The following is a 27,734-nucleotide window of genomic DNA, read 5'->3' on the forward strand; positions in this document are numbered from 1 at the left end:
AGTATATTGTTGTTTTTTTCCCAATATTATCTCTTCAGCCTGGGTGTATGTAACCTCTCGGAAAAAAGCTATGGAGCTGTGTCATCATTTCTCACCTCCCAGTCCTTTCGTCTGATAAAGCTGGATCTGAGTAACAGCAACCTACAGGATTCAGGAGTGAAGCTGTTGTCTGGTGTTATGGAGAATCCAAACTGTGAACTAGAATTTCTCAGGTGAGGTTATTTTGATTCTTGGAGTATAGTGTGACTTTATATCATAAAAGCAACGGGTACAAAAGAAAACTTACTCTGCAACATGAGATTAACAGAATTAAACTAACAGTAATTCAGAATCAAGCTGTAACTCAACATTTTTATTTTATTCATGGACAGCTTTGACTGAAAAAGTAAAAGTGATGGTGAAGTTGTTTAGGGACACCAGAGTATTTAAATTTAGGATTTGTTGATTATGCCTGTAGTGAACTCAAGTGTGGAATTTAATACAAACTTAAGGCTTTAAATGACTGCAACATTCTTGATGTTGCTAATCAGCTTATGGAGCCACATTGCCCCCGAGTGGTCCATAGTACTGAATAGTTTAACCCAAATCTAAGTCAACAACTTGCATATGACATGTGACATTTATATGAAATAATGCAACTGTTAACCAATGCATCAGCTGTTTCTTATTGTATTCTGTGTTTAACACAGGAAAATAACATTGTTTGGTTCATTATTCATATGTAATAACTTTACAGATATCCATCTGAATGTTGAGACTCATAACCATCATGTCATGTTATGTTATGTTGTTTTGATGTCTTTATATCCTAAGTTTATGCTATATCTTTACCCTTTATATCTTAAAAAGTTATGGTGTTTTTAGAATCCTCTGAACAAATCTTTATGAGACGGAGGAATGCAGGAGTCGAGTTGCTTTGAGGCACCCTCATTGCAGGTCGCCTTACAAAATACGCCCAGGCAGACGTCACAACAGTTTCAGGCATACCATTGGCTGAAAGTGTAGCGTAGGCCTACGTCAAAAGGGAAGCTCTGTATTGATTGAGCAATCCTGTTACTGAAACCAGTCTACAGAGCATGTTTAATAAGTAGTACAGGTGAGAAATTTAAAATGATTCAGACCTTGATCTTTAGACACTGAAATAACCAGAAGTCGTGATGTTGTCTTCTATAATACAGTGTGATAAAGAGTACAGGGTGATAGATGGCATCCAAAGTATCATAGGCAGGTGGATATATTTTGATCACAATTTCCACTATCAAAAAGCAACATTTCCTCCAATAATCTGTTTTTAGGATGGAGGATAACTGTTTGTTTTTGTACAAAAACTCAACTCAACTTCATATATGAGCTCTAATGGTTAGTCTGTCATCAATCCAAAATCTATTGTAGGTTAGTGTGACACAACAAATTGATAAATAAGAGTAATGTATAACATTACTTATCACAGATGATGCAATGGTTATATTCAAGTATTTTGGAGTGAATATGTACAGAGTGAAAAAATGTGATCCAATTCTAGTCCAAATCAGCGACCACATGTTTAACAAAGGCAGATGAATAGGGAGGCCTTGACCAGACAGGAACAATTTCTTGTATTCATTTTTTTTAAACAGCAGGGTTGGATGTGTGTGTGTGTTGCTAATGCATCTTAATTGCCATCTTTTATTGGGAGGATGGCAGGCATGGTTCATCATTTCCAGACGCTTTGCCAGTATTGTGGTCAGCATTCCATCCCCAAACAAACTCCTCCAAGGTGGCGAGTTTAGAGGCTAAAACAGACTGTCAAAGTATGGAACTATCTACAGCTTGGGAAGTCCAAGTCTGTTTAATCTCTTTATTAGTTCAGTGTGTAAAAACTCTAATTAAGCACACGGGGAAATTAAGCTATATTTTACAAGAGAAGTTTGTTCACCCTTCTAAACAGTGATATTATGTGGCTCATTTTTGTTCAGTGGTAAAGGCATAACAGGAGGTCTGAGACTCAATGGCATTTTTATTTGGAACAAATGGAACAAATGCTTCTAACTGTAAAGACTCTTCTCAGACTGTTTTTGCTGCTACTCACTCTGTCACCCTGTCACACTATTTTAAGATGAATTTATATCTTGGTTTTATTTATACCAAGCAAGACTGATTCAGGTGATCACAGGTGAATCAGTCTCGCTTGCTGTCTGACTTTCTTCCTTTCTAATGAAACATTCACCTTTTTTTCTCCTCAGACTGAGTGTCTGTAACATCTTGGAGAGAAGTTGTGCAGCTCTGTCCTCAGCTCTCAGCTCCCAGTCCTCCAGTCTGACAGAACTGGACCTGAGTAACAACGACCTGCAGGATTCAGGAGTGAAGCAGCTGTCTGCTGGACTGAAGATTCAACACTGTAAACTGAAAGCTCTCAAGTCAGTATTCATCAAACTCAGTGTTGATTTATTTAATGAGTCACAGCACTGTGGAAGGTGTTGGATGGTGTCAGATCAGTTCTTTCTGCTATACCTGGAAAAACTTGTCTTGTTTTTAAGACAGATATCTAAAACTTTCTGCTCAAACTGTCTGAAGTTTATATGAACCAATGCACACTGAAACACATTGTTTTCTGTCTTTAACTGAACATGAAAGATGTGGAAATTTCTTGATTCAAAGACAGATCTTGATGTGGATGTGAAATATTCTGTATCACCGCAGCCTATAAAAATGGTGGTATAGTCTGGTTGTTTTTCTGAAGAAGAACTTTTTGCCACACTACAAATAAATTTCCCAAACTTTCTGGTGACTACAAATATCAAATTAGATGAACAGAATGAGGCTGAATTGTAGTGGATTGTTTCTATCTTGATAGATGAACATAGTCACTCATCACTCATCTCCTTCGCCTGTCCTCGCCTCCTCAGTCCATCATTTGGGACCAGTCTTGCCTCCCACTTGTCCACGTCCAATAGAATATCATGCCTCCTGTGCAATGTTGCACATATTTGTTTTCTATATATTCAGTCTGATATACTACTACTACTACATTACAAAGTCTAGATATGCAAGCAAAAGTGAAAACCACAAATTTGCTTTTAAATTTAAAGAAGCTGATTTAGGAACTTGTCCACATAGTCAGTGGAGAATAGTTAAAACAGGAATAGAAGTAGAGACAATGGATCTACCTGAAGTTTTTCGCAGTAAAGTACTTATGGTGTCTCTGCTGAAATCTGAAAATGTGATATTAGCTGCAAACCGAATCAGTAACTTATAAACTTGAGACAAAGGAAAACAGAAACTCAATAAGACAATTCCTTTTTTTTTTAATTGTTAACATTTGATGACATTCAGCTTCAGTTTCAGAGCAGTTCTCTCAGAGTTTCTGTGTTGTTTTGTGTGTCTGCAGCCTGTCAGGCTGTCTGATCACAGAGGAAGGCTGTGCTTCTCTGGCTGAAGCTGTGACCTCCAACCCCTCCCATCTGAGAGAGCTGGACCTGAGCTACAACCATCCAGGAGACTCAGGAGTGAAGCTGCTCACTGCTCGACTGGAAGATCTAAACTGCAAACTGGAAACTCTCAGGTATGTCTGATCGAGTAAGGAGGAATCGGAAACACTTCATCTCCTTTTCACACAGTCTTTATGAGAAGCTGTGTTCACTATGCCACTGAGTTAATAATAATAATAACAACCTCTAGCTCACACACATTTAAGTAACTCTGTTCGGAACTTAATCTGTTTTAGCTGACGGATGAATTTATCTTAACTTAGTTGATATCAGACTTAATGACAGATCACACAGATACCCTGCCTTTGTAGGCTTGATTTTCGTGATCACTGCCCCATTGTGCAAATTAGCCACTAAAATGCCTACCTGTCGAATCTTTATCACAAGAGATTATGAGATTATCCCTCTCCCCAGCAGCACTCTCCAGTGCCTCCTGGGGGATCCCGAAGCATTCCCAAATCAGTGAGAATGTAGAATTTCTCCAGCATGTTATGGGCCAGGGATAGAATAGCCTGCAAAAGCAACTCTGGTACCACATACTGTCACCACAGAGTGCTCAAGGGATAAGTAACTCTGCGAGGATAAAGATCTGGTCCACTGTTCCACGACCTGGGTGAAAACCATACTCTCCCTCTGAATTTGAGGTTTGGCAATCAGTGATAGAGCGGCCGTGGCTCAGTGGTCGTCCAATAACCTGAAGGTTGACGGTTCGATCCCCACTTGATCCCCACTCACCGCTCAAAAGATTAGTGAACTGAAAGCTAGAGGGGTGTACATCCTCTTGATGCCCATCAACTGCCCATTTATTTATTTTTGTTACAATATTTCACATGTAATAGTGCCGAACCGGACCGGGGGACAGGGAAAGAGGAAGCGCAAAGAAGAAGAAACAGAACAAAAATAGACAGAAAAACCAGACAACCAGCTGCTACACCTGTAAAAACAAAACAGACGACAATCCACGGCCTCTGTGGCCAGCTTTAGCGCCACCAGGAGTACCTGAAAGCAGACAAGCAGAGACAAACCAAACAAACAAACAAACAAACAAAAACAAGCACAAGTAGCAGCAATCACATACAACACAACTGTGGATATAGATGACCTGAAACCACAGGATAATACATCAACTGCTTAGCAAGCATGCTACTCGGCTAATGATTGCATGTGTGTGTGTGTGTGTGCATGAACATGCAATACCCATGGCACAGGACCTACATGATAACCGTGCTTAGTTATGAGTGTATAAGTGTACAGAGCCACAATCCACAGAAGCAGGCAGAGAGGGCCACAAGACCCAGGCCACCAGCAGCCCCAACGGAGCACAGAACCCAGGAAGTCCACCACAGGGGCAACCACGCATCCACCCAGAAGACCGCAGAGGAAGCCCCCGGAAAGAGCCCCCATAAGCATAGGGCAGAGGCCCCCCGGGAACCAGGGGCAACAGCCCACCGACCCCGCCAGGCCCCAGCCACCCACACATGGGCCGTGCACCGGACCCGGGCCCCAGGAGCCCGAGCGCCCCCAAACCCTCCGGCAGAGTCCCCACCCAATACCTGGGAGGGCCAAGCGCCCCAGACAGCCAAGCACAGTGGGCCAGTGCATGCCCCAGTGCCCCTGGCCAAGTACCCTGGGAGTCAAGACGTGCCCACAGGTGGGTGAAGTCACGAGCAGCAGGGAGAGGCAACGCCGCCCCCCCATTGGGAGAAGCATAAGCAGGCCAGAGAACAGCAAGTCCCAGACCCAGGCCCAATCATCACCACACGCTTGCACATCCCATACATCTGCACATGTCCCCCCTCCCTCAACTCCGCTGGGCCAACAGCCCCCCAGCCACCACAGACCCCGAACCAGCAATAACTCATCCTCCTGGCCCCTCCCGCAACGTGGAAGAAACCAGGCAACAGGGGTGTGGGAAGACCCCTCCCCTCACCCCTCTGGCTCTTCAATGAACTCCGTTAGCAACCTCTACCAAAGTGATGAGCAAGTCCTTTTTCAAGTTCTTAGACTCTCCCTCCTCAATGAAGGACATGCTGGTCAGATAAAGGACTTACACAAAGTCAGCAGTTCCCCACCCAGGCCAAGCACAACCTGAGCTGGACCTTGTTTTCCCTTTCTTAGCCAATGGTTTGAACGGTTTGCCAGAACATCTTTGGGGCCAACCAAAAGTCCAAAAGGCTTGAAAGGCCTTCTTCTTCTAACTGATTGCTTCTTTCATTGCTGATGTTCACAAGCAAGTGAAACACCACAGCAGGCACAGACATCGTTCTCTGCACCCAAAAGATGCTTCCACAGTGCAGGTCCTGAACACGGTCCGTTCATATTCCATCTTCTTAAACTCACCTTGTAGGTGAGAAAAGCAATCCTGGAGGTGTGAGTTGTAGATCTCATGGACAGACCTCTCTGACAAACATTCCCACAGTACACTTGTGCTTACCAGGTCTGTATGGCAGTCTTCCCCACCAGTAGATCCACTGACCTGTATCTGAACTCCCTTTCTGAGATAAAATCATCAATTGATGATCACAGCTACGAGCCCTTAACTCACTAAACATACTACAGTTGCAGCAGTGTTGTTCAGGCTGTTCACAGCAGAGTTAAACTGCAGTTTAACTCATTGGTGATATGGTCTTCTCCTCCTGCATGATTCCATGAAGATAAACTGAAAAGAATCTATTGCTAGAACATGAAAAACACAACCATTAGATAGGACATTCCAGTGGATGTATCCAGATGTTGGACTGTTCCTTTCTCAGTGTAGAAACAAAGTGTGTGTGTGAGAGCCATATAATGTCCATGTTTGCATGCTGAAAGAGACTGTGCTGCTCTGACCCCCCCCCTCCTTTCAGGGTGGAGCCTGCTGGAGAACGATGGTTGACACCAGGTCTGAGGAAGTGTAAGTGTGTTCTTCATCTGATTCATGACATCCAACCATCTTCACACTGTCACATCACTCATTGATCAAAGTGAACAGATGATAGATCAATAACTGCAGCTGGATTGTGTTTGTTCTCTCCATCAGATTCCTGTCAACTCACAATCGACACAAACACAGTGAACAGAAAACTGAAACTGTCTGACAACAACAGGAAGGTGACATGTGTGGAGGAGGTTCAGTCATATCCTGATCATCCAGACAGATTTGATGAATGTCCTGTGCTGCTGTGTAGAAATGTTCTGACTGGTCGCTGTTACTGGGAGGTCGAGTGGAGAGGAAAAGTTGATGTATCAGTGAGTTACAGAGGAATCAGAAGGAGAGGAGACAGAGAGTTTGTGTTTGGAAGTAATGATCAGTCCTGGAGTCTGAGGTGCTCTGATGAAGTTTACTGTGTCTGGCACAATAACAGAGTAACACTCATCATCAACACCTCCTCCTCCTCCTCTGTCTCTAACAGAGCAGCAGTGTATGTGGACCGTCCTGCTGGCACTCTGTCCTTCTACAAAGTCTCCTCTGACACACTGATCCACCTCCACACCTTCAACACCACATTCACTGAGGAACCTCTGCATCCTGGATTTACAGTCTGGTCACCTGTTTCCTGGTTGTCTCTGTGTTGAGTATAAAGAGTTTCCTCCTGTCAGAGAATCACTGTTGAACAGATAGTTCAGTCTGTACATGTCTGTCTCTTTCACTCAGAAACACCTTTTCAGATTCATGGAATCAGTCAGTTTCTGTTTGAAACTCTTCTGAATGATTCCTTGGAAACTTCTTCCTCTTCCAGTCCTTTAAAGATGGAAGCTGCCATTCTTCCAGGATGTTGTTTTTCTGTGTGTTTCCAGTCAAAGCTTCACACTGAATATCAGTATGTTGTGTTTCTCTGCAGCTCACTTCAACTGAGACCATTCAGTTGATGTCAGCTGCAGTTAGTTTGCTGCACATGTGACAAACTGTGATATCAGAGAGGAATCACTGAGCTGCAATCAGCCAAGATGAATTTCCAACCTGCTGACAGATCTTCACTGATTCTGCTCCAATGTTTAGGGACTCTGGTTTAAACTGATAGAATTACTCAGTTCTGTCAGAGACAGTCGAGTTCTTTTAGAAAACTTTCTTCCTGGTTAACATGTCATAGGCGTGATGACTCTGTGATGACACCAGCAGAGCGTTTGACCAAAGCCTGTCTCATACATCTTACTAAGACCTCAGAAAATTGGGTCAAATTGTTAGGGAAGAAAAAGTCAGATGTGTCTTTCTATTCAAATGTGTTTTAGTTTGTGTTGCAAAAGCTTTAAAAAAAACATGGATCATATAAAGACAGCAACAGCACTGAGTGTTTGTGTTAATATGGTGTTATCTATTCTAAATATTGTTTTCATTATCTGTTCTGTCTTCTCTGCTAATTATTCACAATAATAAAGCTGAACTTCAACCTAAATGCAGCCGTGCTTCCTTAAAGCGTAAATGATTCAATGAATCTGATGCTGATGTTTCACAGAGATGTTACTACACTGTTGTTGGTTTGATTGTTGAATATTTGGATCATATATTGATATCTGACTGGAGTTATTTACCCCATTAAATGTGTAAATCTTCCACCTCTCTGTTAAAACAAAACTTGTTTCTGCAGAGAGTTTTATTCTGAAATAACTGAGTCATGCTTTTCTATCAGGATCCATCACAGACTAGACTTCCTGGAAGCTGAAAAACAGCTGGAAGGTCGACCAACTGGACTGGAAACGTCACTAAAACAATGAAGCTGCTGTTTTAGCAACCTCATGAAGTCGAGTGTCGTCCTGCTGTGAAAAACAGCAGCTGAGAGCTCAGATCAGGCATGAGGAGGGAAAACTGGGCAGAAACCTTCAAGCACACCAGACTGAGAGCTGAAAGCACCCAACCACAGAGCCACAGCCAGGACCAGGACCCACAACCAGAACCAGGTACCATAGCTTTGGCAGAACTAACAATTAGCCACTTTAAATATGTTTTAAAGCTGTTAAAATGTTTTAATTTTACACTGATTAGGGTCAAATGTGGAACTAACAACTACAAAGAGTCTTTAAGATCAGATTACAGTTTAAGTACAGACGGTTCACGCTTTGTTGTCCTCTGGTGGGACCATAAAGATGTGAAATGACAGCTGATCATCATGCTGATTTAGCTGCTGCTCTGATGCCACATGTTAACATCTGTCTGTTTGTCTCCAGGTGAACCATGACGAAGCGTACTCTGACCGTCTTTGTCCTGCTGAACGTCTTCACGCTGCTCAGGATTCCTGCAGGTGAGACACATCAAACATCTTCATCATTTAGAGTTTCAGCTGCTTTCACACAGAAAAACTCTAAACAGAGTTTAGGAGACAAAGACCTGCCTGATGCAACCAGGAGCTCCATATTCACCTCACAGACGCCTCTTATTTAATGTTGTAAAAGGAGTTTTACTGCCGATCTGTCATGTGTTCATGTTAGCTGCACCAAATAGAGAAATTTAACTCACTTTAAAAAAACAGTATCACACATACAGATACATTAATACTAACAGGTTAAAAAAACAAGGCAAAAGTAACATAAAATCCCCAAAATGCAAACTTCTACACTGCTATATCTTTCTAGAAGTTTAAAGTGGAGAGTGAAACCTACTTTGAAGCGGACTCAGGTTCAGGTTGCTTCTTTCTGACCAGCAGCTGCAGCAGTTTCACCTCTGAAATCAATCTAAAGCAGTGTTTGTGCATGGAGTTTGTATTTTCTGTCAGTTTTGAACTGACAAAGGTGAAATGACGGCTCAGCTGATTGGAAACATTTAGTTCATGATCCTTTTTAATGTGTTATAAACACAGCTTGAATGAATGAATGCATGGACTTGATTTTTATCTGAGTGCATTTTAGATCAGACAGTTATAGCTCATTTAAATACAACTTATTCCTCAGAAGTTCATAAAACCATTCTTATCATCCAAGCTCTGCTTGAGCCACATTATTATTATTATTACCCAGTCGAGCTCTCTGAGCTGACAACAAAAATAGACTCTTCTGAACCATCAACTTATATTTTAGACCCAATTACACCAAACTGTTCAAGGAGGTTTTCCCCTAAATCCACACCTCCACATTGGATTTGTTTTAAGGTTTTAAGGTTGCTGGAATTAAACCTTTACTTGAAACTTTCCTTTTACTCTGGAACCAGAAATTCCCCTTAAACTTCTCTGAGCCATAATTGGTGTTGGCAGCAGAGGCCTTGGAGGGAGTCCATTGCCTCTGAGTGCAGCCCACAGAGGGAGTGGGAGAGGTTCCTGAGTCTGTAAACTTCCTCTTGCTGTGTTGAGCTGCAGAGGCCTGGGGATGATTCTGCATCTTCTGGCCTGTTGGCGGCTTCCTCAGAACTTTCCTCTTTGCCACTTTCAAAGGGAATTATGTAGAAACCCTCAGACTCATTCTCCAGAATCTCTTCATCTACTCTGTCACCCCACAGAAGTGCAGGAGAGGATATTTTGGTTTGACTCAAAAAGGACTTTTTAAGTAAGTGTTGTTTTTCAGGCGGTTTGTCTTTCAGGCTTTTATAAACTACAGTGATGTCATGTCCTTTGATGACATGTTTCCATTGTGATGTCATGCAGAACTGTGAGGTCATAATCAGTGATGACATCACTTCTTGTGATGTCAGCAGCGATGGTGCTCTGTTCTCAGTCACCAGTCATCACGTGTGCTGTTCTGCTCTCTTTTTCAGCTTTATGATCTTAACTGTAAATAATATGCAGCACATGTTCATAGAGCCCAGGCAATGGTGGGAAACATGGATTGTATGAATGCTGTGTGAAATGTAAATGAAAACAGAAGCAGTGACCTGCAGATCCTTCATATATATGTGATAACTGAATCTGAATGTATCAGTGTCCAGGTCAGTAATAATGTATTTATTGTATGTTACGGTGCTCACAGCTGCTTTCTTCACGCCTCACCTGGAAGTATCTTTGAAGCTGCTTTGTATGTTGTCTACACTGACTGTGAAGCAAAAGTAACACAACAGCCACATCTTCAGGCTGTTCTCAGTGTTTCCAGCACAATCATTCAGATGTTTTCATGCATCAACATAATACAGTAATAACAGTGTAGTTATGGTTGTTTCTATTCAGAGCTGCTTACAAGCAGAATGGGATTATTTCTACGTGTCAACATACAGTGTATAACATCATTTCTAGTACAAATCTGACTTTGAAAGATGTTAAAATGACAGAATCAGCATGTAAATGATAAAGTGTCTTCCTGTGGATGTTATATATGTCAGATATGTACAGTATGAACACTGTGATCCTTTCCCACATGTCCCAGTATGTTTGATTGTGTTCCAAGTGAGGGTCAGACTGGAGAAAGTGTCATGAAGCTGTCACCCTTAAACAATCAATAAAAGCTCTGAATACAAAAGCATTTCAGTGTCATCTCTATAAGTAATGATGAAAGAAGCAAAAGCTTCAGCTGCACCTCCTGAGCTCTACTTTCCATATTGTCTACACTGACTGTGAATCAAAAGCAGCACAACAGCCACATCTTCAGCTTGTTGTTGAAAAGCTGTTCTGACAACATTCACAGCCCAATAAGCAGCACAGTGACAGCAGTGTAGTTGTGTTTGTGGGTCAGAGGAAATCTCATGTTCCAGCCATGTGATCCAGAACAACCCATGTGAGTGAAGGACAGACTGCAGCACTGATAAAAATGTCAGTTTGAGATGAATTCACAGGCATCAGTGTGTCAGCTGAACTGAAGGTGAACTGTTTGAGAGCTGAACACTGACAGGACTTTGTTTGCATGATGGAAACATGATGAAGAACAACATGACAAACTAAATCCATCATGTCAGAAGACAGAGTGGGAAAAGAATGAAAGTCAGCAGAAATTCAGCTCCATTATTGAATGAAGTCAAACACATTGAAGAGTTGGATCAGTGTTGAGGAGCTGTGTGGATTTGTAGTTGTGCATTTTCATCCCAGCTGTTAAACAACAGATAACAGTGTGTGTTACTAAATTCACCACCAAGCTGAATGTGTTTGTGGGAACATGAATGTTTTTTAGTCTTTCTGCATCATGTGACCCCGATTTTAATCATCTGCTGTCAGATTCAAATCAAGACCATGAAACCACACAGCAGCTTCAGCTGAGCTGTCAGTCAGCAGCAGCGGTCTTATCTGTGGGCCGCAGGGGCTGATGGGAGCTCTGAGGAGCTGTTAGAAAGCACGTGGCCCTGGTCTGATCTCACAGCTCGTCCTTGTTTGGCCTCAGCTGCATCAGAGCGCCACTTCTCCCCAGGTTGACCAGAGGAAACACCACTGCACAAAATGCTTTTCCTCCCAGCTGCTGCTCTGTGCTGTCTGTGTTCAGGTGAGTGTTTCCAGCCAATCAGGAGCCAGCAAACTCCACCTGGAACACACACTGTCACACTGACCTTCATCTGTCTGTCTGAGTCACTACAGCGCTGGTTGCCATGGCAGCACAGCTGATTCAGGACCAGTTAACACTGACCAGGAGAGTTGGTCAAAGTGTCTCCTTCAGCTGTGGAACTGACCAGTGTGATGAAAACTGGATATACTGGTACCAGAAGAAAGAAGCAGAAACATTCACAGTGATTCTGGATATTAATAAAGATAGTGGTGATGATTATAAAGGTTATGGTCATCCTCAGAAAGATGATTTCTCAGCTGTGAATAAACAGAACGGCTGTGAGAGAGCAATAAACCACAGCCCAGGTTCACATATTTCACCTCCATCTCAGACAGAGTCACAAACATACTGAGCTGAGGGAGTTTCTTCCTCTCTGCTGTCTTTATTTATTTCAACTTTTATTCAACTTTTTCTTCTTATTAAGAGAAGTTTTCTGAAGGTTCAAAGATAAAAACTGTGAACATTTCAAAGATTTGTTCTGGAAAATGATCCAAATGAAACTTCAATTCACCATAAATAAAAGCAAGACATTTTAAAGACATTAATTTAATACTGAATGTTTTCATTCAAATGTCCAGATAAATATGAATCTGCTGCTTTGAGCTGCTGCTGGAATAAAGTCCATTCCTCCTTTAAAAAGTTTAATGAGCTCTTCATGAAAACACTTCCAGCAGCACTTGTTGTTTCACAGCTTTCAGCAGATTTCACCACATCATTTCACTTTATTCCATTTTAAAAGACAGATCTTGGACTGATCTCAGGTCAGGATTTTGTCCTTCTAGCAGCAGCTTATCAGGACGCTGATTTTGTTGGACAGATATTCATCAGTTTCCTGTGGATGTTTCTGCTTCCCAGAGGATGAATCCAGAGTGCACTGAGACTGAGACAGGAGCAGGAAAACTTCCTAAACTCACGTGAAGTCTTTGTACCACATTACAGCTCAGAAACAGAACACATGCACAGTGAGGGCATGATGCTCAACACGTTTCTCAAAGCATTTACACAAGGACATTCATTATGTGCTGGTAGTGATATGATTTCCTTCCCCTGACACTGAAATAACAATCATCTTTAAGTGATTTCATGTCACTTTTACATCCATCAGCTCCACAGTTTTATATCTCTACATGTTAAGTATAAGGCAGCTTTCACAGCGAGCTATGTGGCAAATATCTGGAAACAACTGAGACTAACAGCCTGAAACATCCAGTTTCTACAAAGATAGCTCATATACACAGTTCTGTTGGAATGTTTCTGTACAGTCATCATGGACATTCATGTCATTTCCATTTAGTCATTTAGCAGATGCTTTGATCCAAAGTGACTCACAGGTGAGGAAACAACATCCCAGTGCAGTCAGGCATACCTCTCATTTCCCTGTATTTGTGTCCATCCTCCAGACTCCTGTGGATCCTTTTTACCTCACGCTAAAAAAGCCAATATCACAGACGGAGAAAAGTTATCATGAGAGAGAAAAAAACTTCTGAAACTTTCTGTGAACAAAGCAAGGAGGTCAATAAATAAGTCTACACCTCATTACAGTGGTTAATATTTCTGTCTGAATACGTTTTTGTTTGCATCTGTGTGGTTGTGGACATATTTGATCTAAGGGAACTTCAGATTGAAACCTCGCCAGTGAAGAACTGAATGTAGCACAACGTGTTGGTGTAAAAGACCACTCTGATGCTTAGAAGTCCATACTCCCACCAACTAGTTTAAAGCTGAATCATCCTTTCAGATGAGAGATGAAACGTCTTCAAGAACCAAGAAGAAGAAGAAGTTGCCCTTATTCAGGCTCTTACCCACAAAGTGTCACCGTGAGGAGCCCCCTTTCCAATCAGTAAACCTTCTTCTAAAAAAGTAGCCCTGAACAGCTGCCTCCAGCTCCTCTGAGGGACACACCTGCTGAACTGGTCATTGATATTAGAATAAATAGGCTGCAGAAAGACCAAAACTCCTGCATTGGAGATGAACCCTCTGTGTAATGCTTCTCACAGTTCATGAAAGAATATTATAAAATAACAATGATTTTAACCATCTGTAATTATACTGGGGCAGCTGCTTATCTGAAGTGTTGCATATGTCACTGTGATCTATGTTATTAATGTCCAAAGACATGTGAGCTGTGTTTAGATTTAGCCAAAAGCTGAAGTGGAGAAGAAGATCTTGGAATAAAGAAAGAGGAAAGGATGATGCACAGTTTTTACAGTAATGAATGACACACAGTGGTTCTAACGGCGCCCTGGAGCTGTTCACATCTGGTCTTAACGTGATCAGAAGAGTGAACTAAGTACATCTGTGAACACGTTCAACAAAGATTCAGCTGCTCTTTTCTCCACTGTGGAAACCTCTCGGCCAAACTCGATAGTTCTTGTGATGAGAGATTTCAACTCGTGTAACCTCTCCCAGGAACTGACGAGCTCCAAACAGCTGGTGACATGCGCCATGCAGGACAGCAACACACTGGACCACTTCTACTCCACCATAAAACCCTCATACCGCTCCATCCCCCACGCTGCCCTTGGACACTCCGACCACTGCATCATACAGATGGTCCCCACATACAGGCAGCAACTGAGAAGGGCCAAACCATCCAGGACTACAGTAATGAGGTGGACTCCAGAGGCAAGGGACATGCTTCAGGACTGCATGGAGTCTTAGCCCCGGAAAGAGTAGGCGTACAGAGAGCCTATCCCAGCGGTCATTGGGCGAGAGGTGGGGTACACCCTGGACAGGTCCAGGTAATCAATAGTTTTTGGTTTTAATCGATTCCTTTTCTTTGACACCACTTATCCAGCATTTGAAAACACAAAGTGCTGAAGTCATCAAGAACAAAAGTCAACATGTAAAAATTGTGATAGCACATCTGTAACATTGTAATGACTTACCTTGGCTGGGTGCAGCTCCAGTTTCCTCTTTATTCTCATGCAAGGCACGGTAATGCCTCAGCATTGATGAGGTATTCTTATTGTACCCCAACTCCTTGGAACACAATAAACACCTCACCTATGAATACATTAAGAAACAGTGAAAAATACAGTTCTATAAGCAAACCTAATGCATCTGAAATATGTTACATTTAGCTTATCTTATTAGGAGATATCAAATGAAAATGTTCCCACACGGGGGAAATCCTCCTCCTCCAAGCTGGCTCCATCCTCTTACATGTCGTTCTCTCCTCACTCTCCTCAATCTAAAAACTATCTCTGTCTCACTTAACTCCCCAAACTATCTCCAAACTATACTAACGCTATCGAAATTCTAGTATCCAAACAATCAAAATTCAAAACCTGAACTGACCGCAGCTCTCCATCAAAAACCCACATTTTAAATGGAGACTGAGGGGTTTATATGTCTGTCAATACTCTCGGCAAAATCTGAACCGCTTCCTGAAGCAGTCACGTGGTACTTTCGAGCAGCGAGACTTCTGAGGTCATCATTCGACGAAATTAATCAATCCGCCCCCTCCATTACTGGACACACGCTTCGAAGCCTCAGCACATCTTGGAACATCACTACAGGAAGCTGCATGCAGGTGAGTCCAGAAAAGAATACATGTAGCGGTCAAATATTTGCAGAAATGTCTTCAAAGTACTTTGTGTCATTGGTTTGATTCCTGCAGCTGGACACGGTCAGTCAGAACATGCACTAAAGAGTAAAAAAGTTCAAATAATCTGTCGGCTATTCACAGTTAGCATGTCATGCTAATGCTAATGCAAAACCGTTTTTTTTTTTTAGCTGTGTGTGAAACATACTTCTGGGCCCTTTTCTTCCTCTTTTCTTAGCTTTTTGGACAGTTTTCTGTCCATCTTGACCATCTTGTGGTCATCCATGTGACTCCATCCCGCCCACATCTTTAGTTAAAATGGAGCTAAAATGATCTTTATTAGGAGGATCTGTGCAACTTTTAGGAGCTGATACTCTGATCTGACCACAACACAAGATCACTTTTTACTCTTTAACTGGATACATAAGTTTCCCAATTCAGATAATTTCAGAATCAAAATAAAGGAGATTGCAGATTATTTGGGTTGAAAAACATTTTTAAGTGTCAGAGTTTCCTTCATCTCAAACTTTAGGTTTCACTAAAGCAGCTTTCTGGAATGAATCACTGGTCGAGCACTTCTGATGCCAGAAAAACACTCCTTTATATTTAAATGACGGCCTCAGAATGGTCCACTTCATGTTGTTCTTCAGAGTGTCTCAGATCAGTCAGACAGCTCCTACTGACGTGCTGTTAGCCACACAGAACTAGATCATTCCCCCACTGAACCATCACATCTTCTCAGTTTCAAGCCTCAGTCCAGACTGAAGCTCCCTGAGAACTGAACTGTTCAAAAATGGGCTTCAGAGTGTAAATGTGACAAATCTGAGATTACTCTGTTACTTTTCTGGATCCCTGAGAGCTTCTGGAAATGAGAACAAATTTAGAAACAGAGAAAATCTGAACTTCAGTCTTTGGGATGATATTGGGACCCTTTCCTCAAACAGTATCATTGTCTTAATGTAGTAAAATGATTTAAGTTGATCATGTTACACTGACTCAGATGAGATTTATGGGATATTTCACACATTGGGTGTCGTTCTACAGAGTATATTATTAAATTTTTTTCTGAATTTGATCAAAAAGCTCCAAATATTTTGAACTATGGGTCTTTAAAGAACCATTTTAAAGTTCTCAGGGATTTAAATAAAAACCACAGCAACAAGTTTAATGAAATGTGACTAGATGGTTAAAAACTGTCCAGAAAGGTTATCAAGAGAAGAAGAAAAGTGGGTGTGGTTTGACATGCTGCACGCCACAGCTGGATCTTATTGTATGTACTGACAGTTTCGGACAGAGTTCATCAGTCGGAGGACCCGGACCAGAATGGAGCAGCAGAACCAGGATTTGAACCCTTCCACCAGGAACAGAGCCGGCTCATCCTCTGGTTCACCTGGGCTACAGGTCAGTGTGGAGGATATTAAAGATACGAGGACGAGTGTCGAGGCTCCGTGCATCCTCTGCTCATTCTGCTTTTGAATCAAATGTGAAAAGTGTCAGCAAAGTGTTTCCTGGTTTCATCTCCTCTCTCTGATACAGATGTGCTTAGACTGAACATGTGCTGCAAGCTGAATGATCTGCTGGAAGAACATTTTTCTGGCTCTCAGTCTTCAGATTTGAGAGGTTCAGGAGCTAATCTTCATTATTTGTGTTTAAAGTCTCTGGATTACATGAATTAAACCTGGTGGTAGTAATACTTCTGCGTCTTTAATTGTTAAATTACAAGTTTTGTAGATCTCTCTACCTCAGTGTAAAGAGTCATTTTAAAGAGAAACAAAGGTTGAGTTAAAACTGTTTCCCTGATAGCTGTTGAGCTCAATGGCTGCAGACCTATGGGCTGTAAGCTGGAACAAAGGGTTAGTGTAAAGAATGTCATGTATTACCACCACAGTTACTTTTATTCATTTAAACCAGTGGTCATCAACCTTTTTCAGGCCAGCCTCTACATGGTGTTTAATTGAACAACTTGGGCAAGACTGTGCTTCCTTATATCAATTAGAAATATTGTAGCAGTTCCTTATCAGAATTTCATCATGACAAAAAATAATTGGTAAAAGAGAAAAAAAAGCAAGAGTTTAGTGTTTAAAAACCTGAACGTGTGCAGAGCTGTCAGAGCATTGTGCTGATAGCCGGGGGCACTTATAAACGCACTCTCAGCGTTCACGTTTGATTTGAGATATTGAGACCTCTGTAGCTCGGTCTGTCCAGGTCCAGTTAGAATATGTTGGTTGGCGTAGGTGAGGTTAGAGAAATATTTTGTGTGAACTTCAAATGGATCTAAGTCTTCTTCCTCTCTGTCATTGCAGAAACAAGCCAAAGAGGGATCCACATTATACTGCTGTAAGGACTGTGGGGAAGTTTTCAAAAGATCATCTCATCTGAAGTATCATCAGATGCTTCATACTGGAGAGAAACCTTACAGCTGTAGTCAATGTGGGGCAGCTTTCACTGCACTAAGTAATCTGAATAGGCACCAACGTATTCACACAGGAGAGAAACCTTACAGCTGTGGTCAGTGTGGGGCAGCTTTCACTCAATTATCTAATCTAAAGTTGCATCAACGTATTCACACAGGAGAGAAACCTTACAGCTGTGGTCAGTGTGGGGCAGCTTTCACTGCACTAGGTAATCTGAAGAGGCACCAACGTATTCACACAGGAGAGAAACCTTACAGCTGTGGTCAGTGTGGAGCAGCTTTCACTGCATTATCTAATCTAAAGATGCACCAACGTATTCACACAGGAGAGAAACCTTACAGCTGTGGTCAGTGTGGAGCAGCTTTCACTGCATTATCTAGTCTAAAGACACACCAACATATTCACACAGGAGAGAAACCATACAGCTGTGGTCAGTGTGGGGCAGCTTTCACTCAATTATCTAATCTAAAGATGCACCAACATATTCACACAGGAGAGAAACCTTACAGCTGTGGTCAGTGTGGAGCAGCTTTCACTCAATTATCTAATCTAAAGTTGCACCAACGTATTCACACAGGAGAGAAACCTTACAGCTGTGGTCAATGTGGGGCAGCTTTCAGTGCACTAAGTAATCTGAAGAGGCACCAACGTATTCACACAGGAGAGAAACCTTACAGCTGTGGTCAGTGTGGAGCAGCTTTCACTCAATTATCTAATCTGAAGTTGCACCAACGTATTCATACAGGGGAGAAACCTTACAGCTGTGGTCAGTGTGGAGCAGCTTTCACTGCATTATATAGTCTTAAGAGACACCATTGTACTCGCACTGCAGATAAATGATAGGTTGAAATCAACAACATATTTTACGGCATATAAGAAAACATTCACCTGGGAGCAGCAACAGGAACTACCAATCACAAGCCTTTCCTTTGTTCAGATTAAATATCTTCTTTGTGGATTACCACCTTCTTTTGTCAGGACTTTTGGTCTGAATGTTCTTTGAGTAGCAGATGTTTGAAGAAAGATTGAATGTGCTTCATTATTACAATAATTTATTGTGATTGTTTTAACTGGACAGATCTCCCACCGTTCAAGACAAACATGGCATCATTTGTGAGTTGATGAACAGATCAATATGCAATCTGTTTGTTAGTAGGAACATGTTTTCTTCTGTTATACTGAACATATGTTTTCTTTAGTCAAGATTCACAAAGTAGCTTTGCACCAACTGTGCGTATTTATGTAAACATACAACATCTGTAGAAGCAATATATAATTTTAGTTTGATGTGAAGTATAGCTTTGCACTTGTCTGTATTTCATTCTTCTGCATTTTATTAAAGGTCAGATGTCAACATTTCTCATGCTTTTCATGTTCTTGCTACATAGATACTTTTGAAGAAAATGTGTGTTTGGTTACGAAGGAAAGTTGACCCTTATCATCTTTCCCAAAGACCCAGAAATCTTTAACGCAATCTGAAAAAGGCTTGGATTTGTTCCCTGTACTTTCCAGACAGCTGTTCGATTGTCATGACTGAAGCTGAAAGTTAAGGCTGTTCCAACACTGAAAGGGCACAAAACTCAACTTCAAGCTGTGAAACTGTTTCAAAGGAGTCTGTACAACATATCAGGAAGCTGACACTGACAGCTGACAGTTGTCTGAGTTAAAAAAATGATACTATCGCTATTTATGTTTCCTACTACGAGATCACTAGCCACACAAGGTTATGAGACATTCAGTAAAACAAGGCTTAGACAGAAGCTGAAATACGATAGATAGGAGGCCTTCTCCATTGCAGTGTCCCTTGACCCTGCAAGATCTTCTATACTTTCTTTTTCTCATAGTATAACTTCATGATATTTTTCTAACATTTCCCTCCTGTTTATACTAGAGGAAAAGAGGGTGTAAATTCAGTATAGATTCATACATACACATGCAGTTTTTTTTTTTTTTCAAACTTTGCATCACCTTTTATATTTTCTACTTCATTGTTTTAACACTTCAGGGAGATTTCCCTTAAACAGATCATTGAGAATTTACTCGGGTTCACGCAAGGCACTACTTTGCGCTTTAAACGTCATCTGCATCCTCGTATCCATCATCCTCATGTAGCTCGTCGTTATCATCCCTCTCTACCTGTCTAACAAGTCTTTGGAACAGTCCTCTCAAGAATGGGACCTAATTGTTCAGCAATGCCTTGTAGATCTAATTTATCCAATCAACATTCTTTTTTATTGTTGCCCACCAGAGAAGAAAAGATTCAAAACCTGAAGCAACTTGATTTCTAGCTTTAATGAAATCTGGGACTCCTCAGAACCCCTATGCTATCCAGGTACACTCTGTTGTCAAATGAACCCCCAGGCACAGTAACACTTGAGACGTCGCAGCTTCTCTGGAGAGAGTTTGTCACCCAAGGCCTTAAAGTTCCCCTTAGGGAACAGATGGAAAGGCATCAGTAGTTGGGTTATTGTGCAGCTGCCCTGCCAGTTAGACGAGAAGATGGCCCTCAGTTTCATATCCTCATACAGCCACCACAACAACCACAGGTTGGGCCTGGTTAGTACTTGGATGGGAGACCGCCTGGGAATACCAGGAGCTGTAAGCTTTTAAGCTTCTCGAGGCTTATGCAGTTGTGTATGTGGAGAGGAGCACCTGGGAGAGAACACGCCCCTGGGGGAGGCCGGTGCTGATGGTCTGTGGTCATATTTATTTTCTTCAGGATAACTTCTATTAAATGGAACAAACTATCCATCCTTCCATTTGCTTTACATGGTTACAGGGACATGGTTAGAGCTTCTAGTGTTTTTATAGCTGTGAAGCACACTCACAGACCTGTACAGTGGCTTTAGGCAGCCAGACACAATTATAAATAGTTTCTCCTTCAGGTTAAATCCTCCAAAATGAACCAGCAGGAAGGAAATCAGTCAAATAAATTCACTTTTCAATCTTTGTCAAAGACTGGAAATGAGCGCACACACAAACCTCATTTAGGTCACTCTGTCATATCATCTTCCAGCACTGCTCAGCTCACAGTGACTTCATCTGTCTGAATTCTTCTGGATAACAAAAACACACAAATATTATTGTCTCACATTAGTCTGCAGACTGTTAACAGATCTAATCAAATTGAAAGAAGTTCATAATCAGCTTTTATAAGTGAATTATAAGCTAAAGGCTTCCTCTTTGCCCCAGGTTAGGGTTAAGCTGATCCGGGTCAGGGGGTAAGTTGCACCGTCTGGGGGTGAACTGACCGTCAAACTGAATCTAAATCAAACCCATAAGAAATTTCAACCATAACTTACCTCTTTGAAAAACTGATTTAAAAGTCCAGTTTTGTTTTGTAAGTGGTCATATTAATTTTCTTCAGGATAACTTCATATTAAATCTGATAAACAAAAAAAAATGTCATTAAAGTTGGAATCTTCCCTTAAACAGAAATGCTGAAGTGGAATGAATGAATAAATGTCCCCAAAACTTTCCATCCTTCCACTTTCTTTAATTCATGGTTTCAGGGGGACTGGAGCCTATCTGTCACAGAAACTCCTCAACATTCCAGCCTAATAACAAGTCTGAAACTAAAGCAAAAACTGCAGCCCCAAATGAACATTGGCATGATATAGGCTGTGTCAAATGCAAAAGCAGTCCCTGTTTCCCTTTTTGGAACTCATCCTTTCTAAGGACAAAGTTAAATGTATGAGGATCAAACACAACAAGTACCTGGGACATGTCAACAGATCCAGGAAATCCAGGAACCAGCAAACTGAGAGCCAAAGAGAAACTGAGGCGTCTGCCAACAAATCAGCAGCAGCTGAAGCTGATCAACTTCCTGATGTGTCATGAGGTGATCACATGTTTCAACTAAAGACATCAGATAGACATAGCTTTAACAGCTGCAGACCAATATCAATACTTTCACAGTTTGTTCAGAAACTAGATAGTTTTATTGAAAACAACAGCTTATTGAATGAGAGTCAATATGGGTTTGGGTCAAATAGGTCTACAGCTGCAGCAATAATGAAGGTGACAGAAGAAATCCCAACTGCAACGGACAGAAAGAAGTTTACCATATGAACCATTCATTGAGCTGAAGAAAGCTTTTCACACTATTGATCATTCAATATAACTTTCAGAGTTAAATAGCTTTGGCGTGAGAGGAGTTGCTTTAAAGGGGAACTCCTGTATTTTAAAACCTGGACCTTATTTCTGACATGAAATACGTTTCATCTACTCACAGAACAGTTTGGCGAAAGTCGGCGTCCTTCGGGAGCTATTTAGAAAACTCGCAATCAGTGTATATCCATATAATGGAGTTAATGGATGATGCAGCCTCTAAATAAGACATTATCTGTCTTAATTTCACCAATACTTTAAGAAAAATGAATGAACAAACGTGTACTATAGCTCTGTTAGCTCAGAGGTGCTGTTATGTGGCTACTTGCGGCTATAGGAGAGCTAACGGAGGGATTTCTACACAGGCCCTCTACTGGGACAACCAATTTAACCAATTTAAAACAAATGTGTATCTCAGCTGCAGGAGTCAAACTTTGGGATTCTCAACATAATGATTTAAAAGGTTTTTCAGATGTTTTCCTGTTCAAACACTGGACTGGATAGTGTAGTGTTAAGATTGCCACATTTCATGTGGGTGACCTCGGTTCAAATCCCCTGCATGAGAGGTACTGCTACCTCCAGTAGGGGTACTTAGGCAAGGCCCCCTTACCCTATCTGCCTACCTGTAAGTTGCTTTGGATAAAAGCGTCTGCTAAATGCATAAACATATACAAAAAAATGTATGAGGAGAAAACAATTGGACATTAAATAAGACATTAGACAGTGGAAGGAGCTGCACCCATCTGTCCCAGACAGCCCTGATGGGAGCAGGCTGGTCAGATCTTTCTCTGTTGTTCTCTTGATATCATTTGAAAGGTCTGAAGTGACATTGTTGCTCGAAAATATTTCTTCCTGTCGATGCGTCCCAGAGACGATCAGTGGCCTCATTGCAGGATCTGTGCACTCCAGCAAAAAGAAGAAGCATCCAGGTGTTCCTCATCAGTGTCTTTCCATATGTTGCCATGGACTTTTGTTCCTTCAAGGTTTGACTCTTTTTAATGGCATAAATGGCTCAAAACATGTGTTGATGTCACTGATTCTGGTCACAGCAAACCCTGTGATTCCAGGAGTCATTTTGAGGACATCTGCAGCAGCTGCCCTGCCATCATGTACATCATGAGGTACTGAGCTCCAACACATCTTACCATTTTTGGACTTGAGTCTTTCAGCAGGAGCAGCTTCAGCACCGGTGACCTCCTCATCTGACTCATCAGATGAGTGTCTTCTGGATGATATTCCACTTTGTCTTCCTCCTCAGAAACCTGCTCATCCATATCTCCATGCTGCTCTGTGTCCTCTCCCTCATTTTCACCAGAAATATTATCCAGAACTTCTCTCACTGAGAATCTTCTTTTCATTTTGGCATGCTGCACATTGGAGATGTGCACTCTGCACGTCACCAACTCCACACTGAACTGAGCTCACATGTGTGGACATGCCCGTCTTTGCTTGTTCTGTTTCTGTGCAGGTAAACTGGATAACAAGGCAAAATGAGAATCCCCTAAAGCTCACATGATGAGGAGAGGAGCTGGCTGTCAGTGTGTTGGCTGACAGTGCACTGATGATGTCATCTGTGGCTCTAATTATTGCTTTATAATCTTATTTTTGTAACTGGGTCGAAACCGACCCGAACAACACAGAAGTCATAATTTCAGCCTGAGCTTTTTACAGTTTAGTTTTATTTTGGTTCCTGACAATAGATAAATCAACTCCAGTTAACTGTAAAGATGAAAAACTGTGGTATTCATGTCTCATCCCATCATCACCATGACAGCACCGCTGCTGGAGCTGATACAGACACACAGGAGACTTTTAACATTTTATCAGTATCAGTTTTACACAGACAGCTGGATCCAGGATGACTCTGATTGCTGTGCAGACCTGAGAGATGTCACCTTGATGTATTCACAGTTTGTCACATGATGACAGATGTTTTTAGTCTCCCTGCACACATCTGGTGCATCTGTAGCAGCACTAAAACTACAGAGCTCCTGCACAGTACAAATCCCAGTTTAAACCGTGGTTTTGATATATTTTCTGGTGATTATCAGCGACTTATTCTGTTCCATCACTGTGAGTCTTCCCAACATTAGGACTGCTTTCAGCCTACATGGATGGGACAGTAATGGGTGGTGTTTCCATCAGCCGGTGACAGACATAACAACAAAATAACGAGACAGAGACGAAGAGACTGAGCGTGGCGTCTGTGACAAGAAGAGTCAGAAACTAATGACATGGATAAAAGTGAACTCTGCTCACAGCAGATTCAGAGCAGGAAGTTAGTCCTCACCCATCACTGTGTTTAACTGTTTGAAGCTGTCGGCTGGAAGAAGGATTCTGGGCAAATGTGTTGACAGTGTAGATTATCTTCAGTAATTCCTTCTTCATCCAGTTTAAAATCACAGAGATATAAGATTCCTCAGATCAGATGATGATCTGGACTCTTGCATTAGCTGATCTGATCTCAGTGAGACTTCCTGGTTGAATAAAGGTTACTTTAAATATAATATTAGACTTTATCTTAGTAACTTCAGTAGAAGACATGTTGATCGATGTGTTTGAGGGAAGTTACTTAATATCACTAAAGTTTCCTGAACTTATCAAGAAAAGCTCAGTTTTCTTGGTATTATTTTGATAGAATTATTTGGATAAATTTATATAAAGCTTTAAGTAAACACTGGTTTTTAATTGCTCTTAAACTCTTTGTTGGATGTATATTTCAGAGTTTAGTTTTACTCAAGCTGAAAGTGAAACTAAACTTCCATCTTTTTGTGATGCAGGTTATTTTCTCTGTCTGAAGTTAATAGAAGCTATTTTTAATGTTTGACTATAATATCTGCTGTTGGCAGCTTAGTTCAAGCAGAAACGGACACAATCTACAGTTCCTGAGACATTGTCTTTTGGAGAGTGCCTTTCTGCCATTGGAGCTGTTGGTCTCAGAGAAAAGCTCTATAAGTTCTCAGCAGTCAATGCACTTCTGATGTTTCAGTCACTTCTGTCTGTAACCGAAGGACTCCACAAGCTCCTTCAGAAAGAGACTGTAGACCTGGCAGAAGCTTTGATCTGCAAACAAGCAGTGTGTGACACACTTAAGGGCAAACGCACAGATGCATTTGCCACAGAGCTGCATGAGAGAACCAAAGCCCTGTGTCACACCCACAGTATCTTTGGGTATCAGATTTTGTGCTGGAGGAAACTGCAGGTTTCACACACTGAAATAAAAACAACTCACGCATTGAAAAGAGAGTTACTTTTCCCTTGTGTGGATAGGATGGTTGGCAGGGCTACTGAAAGGCATCCAGGCATGCAGTCCTGAATGTGAATCACACACTTGAATGATCTTGCAAAACACAACAGCATTGACCTGAAAACAAAGTTCTGGTGGTCAGAAACTTTCTTGCCTGGAAAACAGAAGCTGGATGTTCACCCACAGATATATTGTCTGTAAACAACCTCCTTGATTCTCTTACCATCAGCTGATTTAAATGTTAATCTTTCATCCATCATAAACAAACTAGATGGAAAATACAGGCTGAATCTTGACAAACAGGTTCATTGCAGACCTGTAGAAGCATCTTTTATCACTCTGTATGTTTTTTTTTCCATCAGGTGACTCTGTGGGTTTGTCTTTTCATTGTAAGTTTTACTTTTACACTGATTTCACAGATTCAGCCTCCTGCTGTCCTTATAATGTGAGTATTGATGTTTATTATAATAGTCACTGATTAGACACAAATACGGAGGAAAATATTTTAGTGTTTTCACAGACAACCCTTGCTTTATTTAGGAATACATTTTCTAAAGGAAAATGATTTCCTGGTGCAGGAGCTACTGATACTGCAGCCTCTCTGTGAGCTGTTGCCCTTCAGGCAGATTTCATGTAAATGTTCTTGTGTCATAACTGAAGGTAACTTAGTGGCCAATATAGATACATCCCAGGTCCCCAAAGAATGATGAAACAGTTTGATCAGAAGGTGAACACAATGATATTTCATGGATAAAAAAAGTGGATAAAATACTCAAATTTCATATCATTTTTGGATTTTCGGTCATAACATCAGTGAGTCCTTTAAAACAGATGCCTGTGTTTTCTTTAACTCCACATTGTTCTCAGACTGAGTCTGAGGAAGAGGAGTCTGACAGCTTCAGAAGCTTCATCTCCTCTTTCAAACCCTCCTTCTTATTGTCTCAGATTACAGACATGTTTCCCTCTCTGAAGGCAACCATCCCTAACAGTGCCTGTGAGCAGCTGCTCATGTGGAACATCCTGTAGTGCACTGCGTCGGCTGCATTCCTGCCTGCCTCAAACAATGGCTCAGAAAAGACTTCACAGTCTTGGAGTCATGTCAATTGAAAAAGACAAGCTTCAGCATCTCAGTCACAGCAGAGTGATAGAGCCATTTGTCACCCTTAAAAACAGACGGATTTCTTTGATGCTTCCATCCACCAAGTAACTCGATATTGGAGCCATTTTTTTTCTTGTTAATGCTGTAAATATGCTGTTACTGTGCAAACCTGTGATAGTTGTTGTATTAAAGAAACAGACTGAAATAATAATAACAATAAATATTTTCTCTGCCTTTTTTAGCTGTTTGTGATGTTTTGCGCTTGTGCGCTACGTTCGCTCACATCCTGTGCATCTTCTGGGGGCTAAGCCCCCCCCTGTCCTTAAGACCGAGTGACGCCCCTGAATAAAATGGAAAAAAAATATATAAATATTAACAATTTTCTGTATTGGCTTTATTTGGAATAAATCTGTCGTAATGCTGCTGTTGTTTCTCACCTCTACTGTCACGCCTTCTTCACGCAGTCTGACTGGATGTTGTGAAAATAAACACTGGTGTTGTCTGTGATAACTGAAAAGAATGACTCATAAAAGCACCTTCATCTGAACACATTCTTCTCACACCACATAACACACTAAAATGAGTAAAAACTAACAAGAAGATAGAAAAGTCCACATTTAAGTGCTCAATGTATAAAATAAAGCAGTGAAGTGTTAACAGTGAGTAAATTAGAGTTAAATCCTGCACATAAACTCAGGGCTGAGCTTTGAAACAATGTTTTTCACTAACTTTGCAGGAGACCGACCTCAGATTTGTTTTACTGTCACAATCACAACTTTTAATGATTAACACGCATCTCCTGTGAGCGCTGATTCTCACGTGTCCCTGTCCTCTGACTGAAATGAACATTCCTGTAACATCTTCCTGGCCTGTGTGCCATACAGGTGATAAACTCTCAGAGGCTGCTGTCAGATAACAGCTTGAGGAAAAGTTTGAAGGATCCTGAAACATGTAGACATTCATGTTCCTGAGAATCTGTTAAAGATCAAATTAAAACAGATGCATATTAAACACTCTGGTACATAAAAAGTCAACATTGATGAAGACCAAAGGCACCTTTTAAAAAGGAGCTGCATAACCTGAGCATTGTTTGGAGCTAATAATCCAAACATGACAGATGTGTAAATGTCCACTCCAGCCTTTATTCCTCTGAAGGGGACAAATTAATTCATAATTAAAGATAAAATCATCTGTGATGAGTGTTGATGAGGTCATGTGAACCATACTTTGGTCTCCCCTTGTTAGGGTTTAATCATGTTTAATCACAGAACTGGTTCCTGGTGAGCAGTGCTTGGCCTCCATCTCCAGTTACCTTCTGCTGGAGATCAGTCTCCAACATCAGCTTTTAAATCTTTTAGATCTTTTCTGTCTTTGTGAGAAACTCTGGACCCAACTGCTGCTGCCATTCACTCCTGTAACTTTGGCCAAGCAAAGTTTCAGGTCTGAACAACTTCTGTTCTTCTCTGGACTTTGACTTGTAAACCAT

General features: G+C 41.3%; 2 protein-coding genes across 2 annotated transcripts in view; both read left to right on the forward strand.

The window, feature by feature from the left end:
* LOC140292462 (NLR family CARD domain-containing protein 3-like) overlaps positions 1-7,631 on the forward strand; it is a 596,771-nt gene extending 589,140 nt beyond the window's left edge. The window contains exons 9-12 of the mRNA XM_072379489.1: positions 2,223-2,396; positions 3,368-3,541; positions 6,314-6,360; positions 6,487-7,631. Of these exons, the coding sequence (XP_072235590.1) occupies positions 2,223-2,396; positions 3,368-3,541; positions 6,314-6,360; positions 6,487-7,022 (931 nt within the window). The 3' untranslated portion in view covers positions 7,023-7,631. The remainder of the gene's footprint in view (positions 1-2,222; positions 2,397-3,367; positions 3,542-6,313; positions 6,361-6,486) is intronic.
* Positions 7,632-17,596: 9,965 nt separating this feature from the next.
* Positions 17,597-27,734, forward strand: part of LOC140296541 (uncharacterized) — a 51,348-nt gene continuing 41,210 nt past the window's right edge. The window contains exons 1-2 of the mRNA XM_072379728.1: positions 17,597-17,617; positions 17,682-18,581. Of these exons, the coding sequence (XP_072235829.1) occupies positions 17,597-17,617; positions 17,682-18,581 (921 nt within the window). The remainder of the gene's footprint in view (positions 17,618-17,681; positions 18,582-27,734) is intronic.

The sequence above is a fragment of the Leuresthes tenuis genome, unplaced genomic scaffold, assembly GCF_036924035.1.
Source record: "Leuresthes tenuis unplaced genomic scaffold, fLeuTen1.0.hap1 SCAF_1, whole genome shotgun sequence".
NCBI lineage: Eukaryota > Metazoa > Chordata > Actinopteri > Atheriniformes > Atherinopsidae > Leuresthes > Leuresthes tenuis.